The sequence below is a fragment of the Erithacus rubecula genome (assembly GCF_903797595.1).
Source record: "Erithacus rubecula genome assembly, chromosome: 29".
NCBI classification, from domain to species: Eukaryota; Metazoa; Chordata; class Aves; order Passeriformes; family Muscicapidae; genus Erithacus; species Erithacus rubecula.
The window spans coordinates 1061571-1071444 of NC_136681.1; the positions used below are offsets into that span (position 1 = coordinate 1061571).

At 57.7% G+C, this 9874-nt stretch overlaps 1 protein-coding gene across 2 annotated transcripts; it reads left to right on the forward strand.

Moving 5' to 3' along the window:
- The first annotated feature begins 285 nt into the window (after nucleotides 1-285).
- On the forward strand, nucleotides 286-9761 carry YKT6 (YKT6 v-SNARE homolog). Of its 2 annotated transcripts, none has more exons than XM_079328885.1 (8): nucleotides 286-406; nucleotides 2356-2477; nucleotides 5296-5378; nucleotides 6033-6133; nucleotides 7454-7558; nucleotides 7721-7786; nucleotides 8236-8337; nucleotides 8733-9633. In XM_079328885.1, exons 2-8 carry the CDS (start codon nucleotides 2374-2376, stop codon nucleotides 8766-8768), a joined length of 597 nt encoding a protein of 198 aa, XP_079185011.1. In that variant the 5' UTR covers nucleotides 286-406; nucleotides 2356-2373; the 3' UTR covers nucleotides 8769-9633. The 2 variants fall into 2 exon arrangements, with proteins under 2 accessions (XP_079185011.1, XP_079185010.1); XM_079328884.1 differs by having other exon boundaries at nucleotides 326-410; nucleotides 8733-9761.
- Nucleotides 9762-9874: the final 113 nt, after the last annotated feature.

Below are 9874 nucleotides of genomic sequence, written 5' to 3' on the forward strand. Positions count from 1 at the left end.
GGAGTGCTACCCCACAGAGGGACCCCCGCCCCACACGAGGGATCCCCGCCCCACACAGGGGAGTCCCACCCCACACAAGGGTCCCCGCCCCACAGCGGGACAGCCGAACAGGCCCGCCCGCGCAGCCCCGCCGGTCGGGAACAGCGCCCCCTGCTGGCCGCCATGAGGAACGAGCACCGCCCCATGACGCCAGGGCGGCGCTGATTGGTGCCCGGCTGACACCGCAGAGAGGCGGAGGGGGGCGGGCGGTGATTGGTCAGGAGGCCGAGGGGGGCGGAACGAGCTTGGCGCGTGCGCAGTGCGGGAAGCGTCCCGTGGCAGTGCCGGCACTTCCGGCTGCCGTGTTCCACTTCCGGGTCGCGCCATCGCCCCTCGGCCGTCGCTTGCGCTGAGCCGCGACCGCAGCGTCGGTACCGGGGCGGGCTGGGGGCTGTACTGGGGGGCTACACGGGGGGGCTGCACGGGGGTGCTGCACGGGGGGGCTGCACAGAGGGGGCTGCACTGGGGGCTGTACGGGGGACTCTGGGTCGTGCTGAATCAGTGCGGGGAACTGGGCTGTACAGGGGAAGGTGGGGCTGGGCCAGCTGGGCTTATTAGGGGGCCGAGGGCTGGGTTGTACTGGGTTCCGGTGGGTTGTATTGGGTTCCGATGGGTTGCAGTGGGTTGTACTGGGTCGCAGTGGGCTGTACTGGGTTGCAGTGGGTTGTACTGGGCTGTACTGGGTCGCGGTGGGCTGTACTGGGTTGCAGTGGGTTGTACTGGGCTGTACTGGATTGCAGTGGGTTGTACTGGGCTGTACTGGGTTGTACTGGGCTGTACTGGGTTGTACTGGGCTGTACTGGGTCGCAGTGGGCTGTACTGGGTCGCAGTGGGCTGTACTGGGTCGCAGTGAGTTGTACTGGGTTGCAGTGGGCTGTACTGGGCTGTACTGGGTTGCAGTGGGTTGTACTGGGTCACAGTGAGTTGTACTGGGTTGCAGTGGGCTGTACTGGGTTGCAGTGGGCTGTACTGGGCTGTACTGGGTCGCAGTGGGCTGTACTGGGTCGCAGTGGGCTGTACTGGGTCGCAGTGGGCTGTACTGGGCTGTACTGGGTCGCAGTGGGCTGTACTGGGTCGCAGTGGGTTGTACTGGGTCGCAGTGAGTTGTACTGGGTTGCAGTGGGCTGTACTGGGTCGCAGTGGGCTGTACTGGGTCGCAGTGGGTTGTACTGGGTCGCAGTGAGTTGTACTGGGTTGCAGTGGGCTGTACTGGGCTGTACTGGGTTGCAGTGGGTTGTACTGGGTCACAGTGAGTTGTACTGGGTTGCAGTGGGCTGTACTGGGTTGCAGTGGGCTGTACTGGGCTGTACTGGGTCGCAGTGGGCTGTACTGGGTCGCAGTGGGCTGTACTGGGCTGTACTGGGTCGCAGTGGGCTGTACTGGGTCGCAGTGGGCTGTACTGGGTCGCAGTGGGCTGTACTGGGTCGCAGTGGGCTGTACTGGGTCGCAGTGGGCTGTACTGGGCTGTACTGGGTCGCAGTGGGCTGTACTGGGTCGCAGTGGGCTGTACTGGGTCGCAGTGGGTTGTACTGGGTCGCAGTGAGTTGTACTGGGTTGCAGTGGGCTGTACTGGGCTGTACTGGGTCGCAGTGGGCTGTACTGGGTCGCAGTGGGTTGTACTGGGTCGCAGTGAGTTGTACTGGGTCGCAGTGGGCTGTACTGGGTCGCAGTGGGTTGTACTGGGTCGCAGTGGGTTGTACTGGGTCGCAGTGGGCTGTACTGGGTCGCAGTGGGCTGTACTGGGTCGCAGTGAGTTGTACTGGGTTGCAGTGGGCTGTACTGGGCTGTACTGGGTCGCAGTGGGCTGTACTGGGTCGCAGTGGGCTGTACTGGGTCGCAGTGGGCTGTACTGGGTCGCAGTGGGTTGTACTGGGTCGCAGTGGGTTGTACTGGGTCGCAGTGAGTTGTACTGGGTCGCAGTGGGCTGTACTGGGTTGTACTGGGTCGCAGTGGGCTGTACTGGGTCGCAGTGGGCTGTACTGGGTCGCAGTGGGCTGTACTGGGTCGCAGTGGGCTGTACTGGGTTGTACTGGGCTGTACTGGGCAGTGGCTGTGTTACACCGTGTGCAGGGCTGGCTTTCACTGAGCTGTGCTGGGCTGCACCTGCCTGGCTGGGACAGGGCTTGGTTGGGCTGGGTGGAGTCAGGATGAGGAGTCAGGCACGGCTCTGGGGGGAGGGGGGTTCTGGCTGGCTGGGATGGCATGGAAAGGAGGGAAGGAGGGTTTTGGGGAGCCCCAGGTACAGGGGTGGCACAGGGAGTCTGAGGCTGTTCTAGCCCCTGCATGGTCTCAGCCACAACCCTTCCTTTCCCCCAGGCCTACGGAGCCACCACGATGAGGCTCTACAGCCTAAGTGTCCTTTACAAAGGTGACCCCAAAGTGCATTTGCTCAAAGCTGCCTATGATGTGTCCACCTTCAACTTCTTTCAGAGATCCAGGTGGGTGCCAAGCAGCTGGAACCTCTGGGGGGAAATTGCTTCTGTGTGCCCTAGGCTGGCATGTGGCTCAGGCAGGACTTTGGAGAGGGTAAGCAGAAGCTTTTGGTAGGTTTTCTGTCCCACTGGCAGCTCCTGAGAACCTCCTGAAGCTGTAAAACAAAGCAGGAACATGCTGTGGAAATAGGTTGTTCCCAGTGCCTGCTTTAAATGGTAAAGGAGTTATGAAATTCCTCTGGGACCCAAATTTTCCATGCCAAGGCTTTTTGGAGCCTCGGGGACATTTGGTTCTGTAATTCCAGGGTGAAGGGGAAAGAGTGAAGTAAGACTGTCTTAAAAAGCTCTTTCTTACCCAAACGTGTGAGTGGGACAGTGCCAGCGGGGGGTGTCAGCTCCAAGCCCAAAACACTCTGTAGCTGCAGCTCTTGTTTTCCCAAATCCTGAGGAAAATTCCCTGTGTGGTTGTGCTGTGGGCTTCCACCACAGCAGGCTGTGTCTCTGCTTAAAAAAAAGTCTGGGATTTTGGGAAGAGCAGTGAATTTTGGAGAGGGGGGTGGTGTGGCCATGTCAGCCGTGCAGCTATTCCTAGGATTTGATGCTTGTCCCAGGCTTATTCACAGGTGATGCTCAGAGGGCATGTGACAGCTTGGCCCAGGTGTGGTGTTTAAGGTGTGTTTAGTTGAAGTTTGGAGTTCTCAGAGAGGTGGGTTGAAGGGTTGGAGTTGGGATAACCAGGGCTGTGGCTCCTGGGAGCTGTGGAACCTGCTGGGCAGGAGCACAGGGCTGGGTTGTTCCAGTGCCTTATGTCTGCTGAACATCTGCCAAGGAATTTGGCAGGGTCAGGAAGGCAGAGGGAAGTATTGAGTGGGCAGCTCCTTCTGGAATACTGGGAAATAAAAGCAGTATTCCCAGTGGAAGAGCTATCCTTGAAGAAGATACACACTGGGATCCAACTGACACATGGCTGGACTCAATGATCTAAAATGTTTTTTGCGTTGTATGTATGAAACCCTAGGGTCATGGTGAGGGCTGTGGCTGACATTAGATCCCTCAACTTGGAGGAAGCTATCCCTGCTCCCTCTCTGCCCAAGTAGGGATGCTCAGAATGTTCAGGAATCCTTGGGCTGGACTCTGCAGTGCCTGAAACCCCAATAGTCCAGAGTCTCCTCGAAGTGGTGTCCAGGCTGGGAGGAATGCAGACCCCTCCAAAGGATGTGAACTGTGAGAGGCAATTTCTCCCCTGGAATTGCTTCCAGCCATGGGAGGCCATCAGAAAACCTTGGTCTTTGCCATACCAGTGTCTATGTGCAGTGACATTTCCTTGGTACCATGTCACATCCCAAGCAGGAGCTGTCCCACTCCTTGGTGTTTACAAACTGTGTAACCTGATCCCTGATAAATATTCCTTCCTGGGATTTTCCAGCAGAATTGGGGAATGTGTTGCCTCACATTGGCTAATCCCAGCATGCCCAGGATGTGGTGTTTTGGAAACTGGTTTATTTTACTCCTCATTATTTTTGGCCTTTTTTGCTTTGCTGTGGGTTGACGAGGGATCACTGAGGAGCCTGTTGGACATGCCTGAGCCTGGGCTCGGGAATGTTTTCCAAACTTAGAGCAAGTCTAGCTAAAGGATATTCTTTAACTTTGACTCTCAGTGGTGGCTGGGTGCCTGGGGGGGGGGGTCAAACATCCCCCTGGGATGGGGAGGGTGTCCCTGTCCTGGGCTCATCCCCGGCATGGGAAGGGGAGTTCTGCCCCTGTGACTCATTCAGGTAAAACCCTGCCTACAGAGCTGCCTCAGGGTCTGGGACTTGAGTCAGCAGTGCCCTGGCAGCTGGGATGACATCCCTGTCCTGGCATTGGCCTGGGAGGGATTGTCCTGCTCTGCCCTGCACTGAGGGGGCCTCACCTTGAGTCTGGGGCAGGTTTGGGCACGACAATATAAAAAAAGACATTAAGGCATTGGAGAGTATCCAAAGGAGGCCACAGGGATGGGGAAGGGTGTGGAGGGCACATATGAGAAGTGTCTGAAGGCATTTCATGTATTCTGCTGGAGGGGACTGAGGGGAGACCTCACTGTGCTCCTCAACATCCTCCCGAGGGGCAGCGGAGAAGCAGCTCCTGTCTCTGCTCTCTGTGACCAGTGACTGGGCCCAGGGAATGGCTGGAGCTGTGTCAGGGGAGGGTTAGGTTGGATATCAGGAAAAGATTTTTTCCCTCAAAGGGTGTTTAGGCACTGAGGATGTTCTCCAGGGTGATGGTCACAGCAGGAAATCTCAGTTCAAGAAATGTTTGAACAGTGCTCTCAGGGACAGGGTGGGATGGTTGGGGTGTTCTGTACACAGCCAGGGGTTGGACTTCATAATCCTGATGGGTCCCTTCCAATTCAGTGTGTTTTATGATTCTGTTATTCTAGTGGAAGATTCTAGACAGCGGGGGTGGAATGAGATAGTCTTCCAACCCAAATCATTCCACTATGCAGCTGGTCACCAGGTGCTGGCCAGGCAGAGCCAGGTTCAGTGGCATTTTTGCTTTCTGCTAAATCTCCAAAAAGGAAGTTCAGCTCAAGGACACAGTCTGTCACTGCAGCTTGAGGGCTCTGGATACTCCCCTGGGTCTGGGTGGTGACTGGAGGTGTCTGTCTGAGGGTTGCCACTTCTCAGAGGTTCAGGGTCCAGCCTCCTCCCCAAGGAAAACCCACCACTCAGCTGCAGCCCCACTGCCCAGACATGGGGGCTGAGGAGGAGGGGTTTGTTGCCCTGGGGAGCTGTGGGGTGGCTGGTGTCCCAGCAGTGTCCCCAGGCTGGCTGTGTCCCCACAGTGTGCAGGAGTTCATGACGTTCACGAGCCAGCTGATCACGGAGCGCTCGGCGCTGGGCAGCAGGGCCTCGGTCAAGGAGCAAGGTGAGAGCTTCCCCCAGCCCCACAGCTGGGCCCTGCTGGGCAGCACTGCTGGGGGAGCTGCTGAGCCAGCTGGAAGCCTGGCCTGGGGGGCAGAGGTCCTGCAGGGACCTGCTCCAGTGTCTGTACTCTCCCTTGGGACCCCAGGAGCTGTTGGCTTGCAGCCCCCACGACTTCCAGACAGTCCCGCTGCTGAGTGGCTGTGCCAGCTTTGCCATGCAAATCCCAGCTCCATATCCCAAATTCTCACCTCATTTCAGCCTCTGTCCTGCTTCACGTGCCTCCTGAGCCCCAGGACATGTGAGATGCAGCCTGGATTGACTGCTGGAGCCTCTTTAATAACACCCCAGCCCTGTTATTAATTAAAACCAGTTAAAAGCAGGCTAAGCTCTTCCTGCCTGCTGTGGGATGTCATTTTCCTGTCCCACACTGCGTGGTATGACTGTGGGCCCCTGCCACAGCACAATTGGAGGCTGAGCCCAAATTTTAAGGCCTTCCTACTTTACTAATGAAGTAATGAAAAATGCAGGTGCTGATGACACCTTCCAGGGTGGTTTGGGGGAGGAGGGGAACTGAGGGGTTGGCTGGAGGGTGGTGGGTGCTGGGGAAGGCTCAGGACCTTTGGTGCCTCTCTGAGAGGAATTTCTTCCTTCCCAGAGTACCTGTGCCACGTGTACGTGCGGAGCGATGGGCTCGCCGGAGTGGTGATTGCAGACAATGAGTATCCACAGCGGGTTTGTTTCACCTTGCTGGACAAGGTGAGGGTGTGTGCTGGGAGCTGCTCTAGAAGGCTCCTCCAGTCTCCCTGCCCTAGCAAACTCAGGACTTTTTGAACAGTCAGGGCTGGCCACCTTGGCTTGGGCATTGCTCTGGTTCTTGTTTGCCGAGACTGTTTATGTCCCTGCCCTCAGCTCATTCAAGAGGGGTGGAGGAGGAGGGTCACCAAGGTGGTCAGAGGGCAGGAGCACCTCTCATGGAATCATGGAATTGTTTTGGTTGGAAAAGTCCTCCAAGACCACAGAGTCCAACCATTCCCCCAACATGGTCAAGGCCCCCTCTAAACCATGCCCCCTAGCACCATGTTCACATATTTTTTTGAATGCTTCCAGGGATTACACCACCACCCTGGGCAGCCTGGATAAACTTTTCCATTATGGAATTTTCCCAATATGCAACCTGAACCTTCCTTGGCACAGCCTGAGGCCGTTCCCTCTCCTCCTGTTCCCTGGGAGCAGATCCTGACCTCCCCTGGCTGTCCCCTCCTGTCAGGGAGTTGTGCAGAGCCAGCAGGTCCCCCCTGACCCTCCTTTTCTCCAGGCTGAGCCCCTTTACTAGCTCCCTCAGCCACTCCTGGGGCTCCAGCCCCTTCCCCAGCTCCATTTCTGTCTCTGGATATGCTCCAGCCCTGCAATGTCCTTGTCATGAAGGGACCAGAGCTGGACACAGCACTCAAGGGGCCTCAGCAGTGCCAGCACAGAGGATGGCACTGCTCTGGACTTGTGGCCACACTAAGGCTGGTACAGGCTAGGGGCCACCTAGGCATACCTGGGCTGATGTCCAGTCACTGCCACCAGCACCTCCTGGTCCTTCTTCACTGGCAGTTTTCCAGCCACTGCCAGGGACACCTGGGATGTCCAGCCTAGAGAAGAGAAGGCTCCAGGGAGACCCTAGACCCCCTTCCAGTATCTAAATGGGCTCTAAGAGAGCTGGAGAGGGCCTTGGGACAAGGGCCTGGAGTGACAGGACAAGGGGAAATGGCTTCCCACTGCCAGAGGGCAGGGTGAGATGAGATATTGGGAAGAAGTCATTCCCTGTAGGGTGGTAGGGACTCACACAGGTTTCCCAAAGAAGCTGTGGCTGTCCTATCCCTTCAGGTGTTCAAGGCCAGTTTGGGCAGGGCTTGGAGTAGCCTTGTGTAGTGGAAGGTGTTCCTGCCCATGGCAAGGGTGTGGATGAGCTGTAAGGTCCCTTCCCAAAAATCTCCAGATCTTCTGTTTTGAGGAGCAAAAGCCCTTTCAGCCACTGTGGCCTGACAGTAGTGGCTCTGGGAGGGTAACTGCTGCTTCCTCACCTGGCAGGTGCTGGATGAGTTCTCCAGGCAGGTCAGCAAGATGGACTGGCCCTCAGGGTCACCTGCCACCATCAGCTACTCTGCCTTGGATGGATATCTCAGCAAATACCAGGTACAGACCTCTGGGACCCTGCAGGGCACCAGACAGAGGGTTCCTGTGTTGCCTGCAGCCCTGCAGGGCATATGGGCAGCACTGGCACATGCTGGGACCCCAGTGCACTGGGCCACCCTGGTGTCCCTGTGGTGGTGCCAGTGCTGTGTTGTTTCTCCCCAGAACCCCCGGGATGCCGACCCGATGACCCGAGTGCAGGCAGAGCTGGACGAGACCAAAATCATTCTGGTGAGGCTGCAGGGATGCTCCTGCCTGCACAAGCCAGTGGGGGCCCTGGGGGCACATTGTGGGGCAGGATAGTCACCCTAGGCCATTCACCCTAGGCTCCATGGTGGGGGGTAGGGAGAGGAGCTAGTCAAAACATAACCCATAACACCCAGACACCTCCCTGGTGTGGGAGCTTCCTTTTCTCTTCCTCTTTTTCCCTTTCTCCCTTTTTTTCTGCTTGGGCTTTCCCAGCTGGCTGGACACAAGCACCAGAGTTCTGTCCTCCCCTCCAAATGCCAGTCTCCTCTGTCTGTGACCCCGTGGGAACTTTGCTGCTCCTGCCCCCAGCCCAGTTCCCATCTCCCTTGGGGCTGCAGAGCTGGGGGGGCTGTAGGAAGGTGGGATGAGGGATGGTGGGGTGAGAGTGGTGTGGGGAGGGTGCTGGGACTCAGCCCATGTTTCCCTGGCAGCACAACACTATGGAATCACTGCTGGAGCGTGGGGAGAAGCTGGATGACCTGGTCTCCAAATCGGAGGTGCTGGGGGCACAATCCAAAGCCTTCTACAAAACGGTGAGTGTGGAGGGGGACCCTGTCTGAGGGAGCTGGGAATGGCTGGAGTGTCATCCTTGGGGGGTCACCCCTAATGGATGAACCCTGGGACACAGCTCTGGGTGCCAGGCAGGGATCAGCCCTGTTGTCACAGGCTTTGGGTCCCCAGTTACAGCTGCAGAGCCCCCCCAGCACCTTGCTGGGGGTATCCTGCACCTGCCCTGGGTGGGGGCTGATGCTCATCCCAGCTCCTGGCACCAGCTCTGGCCAAAAGGAAAGGAGCCTCTAAGTCATCATCCTGAGTGCTATGGTGGCCTACTCTGGCAGGAGAGGGGCTGTGTGAGACATCAGGTGGGTGGCCTTGGGACCCCCAAACCCTTGGGGCGCTTTACAGATGGTTTTCCTTCTCTTCTTAGGCCCGAAAGCAGAATTCCTGCTGTGAAATCATGTGATGTGGAGCCTGGGGTCTCCACCTCTGGACCACCAGCCCTCCACCCCCCCTCCACAGCCACCCCAGGGATGTTCCTGGGGCTGGGCCAGGGATCCTTAGCCCCCTGGGCTGAATGTGACTGTTGTCCACCCTGAGGGGACACCAATGCTGCCATGGGACTAGCACCCATGTGGGGAGGTCCACATTGAAGACCCTTCACCATCACTTCTGGGACAGCTTGGACCAGGAGGCACCCAGCCACACGCTGCCCTGCCTTCACACCCCCTGGGAAGCCTGGAGGAGCCCCCAGCTGCTGTCCAGGGGGCTGGGGGGGCAGGCAGAGCCCCCAGAGCCATTCCAGGGGCTGGGGGTCTTTTATGTATTCGTGTTCTAAGGGTGAGCTGGGGGGGTGGGAGAAGGGGGGAAAGGGAAAAAGGTTTCTTGGGTGGGGGGTGCTGACTGCCTCCTTGGGCAGCTTCTCCCCATGCTGGTGAGCCCAGAGCTGTGTCCTGGTGCTAGGGGAGGGGGGGGAGCTCACCAGCCTGCCCTGCACCTCAGGGCCCCTCCCCTGCTCCCACCAGCCAGGGTGGAGGGCTCAGCACCTGCCAGGGCCCAGCAGCCCTCACTGCCTCCTCTTCCTCCTCAGGAAGGGAAAAGTTTGGCTTGGGCTGTACCTTGCAGTGCTTCAGTTGTTTCCGTGCCCTGCCTGCACTGGCCAGGGGGATAAAGTTGTCTTTGGCAGTTGGAGCCCTGTTCCTTTCCTTTCTGCGGTGTCCTGGGGTGGGATTTCAGACAGATATGTCCTGGGCACCCCAGCAGGGATGGGTGCACTTGGCCTTCCCTCTCCACCTCTTACTTTCATGATCATTGGTTTTTCCTCATAATTTATTTGCAGTTTTCCCGAGACAAAAACGAAATCAGAGTTCATCTTTTACACTTACAAGGCTCAGAAAGAAAAGACAAAGGGTTTTTGGGGGAGGGGCATGGGGGGGATATGCTGGAGAGGGGGAGACAGAAAAAGAATGAGAGAAAAAGGGAGGAAAGAGAAAAATTTGGCAACGATCCACCAGCATTCATGGGACAGGAACAGCTCAGCTCCTCAACATACAGCGTTAGCGCCCGAGGGTT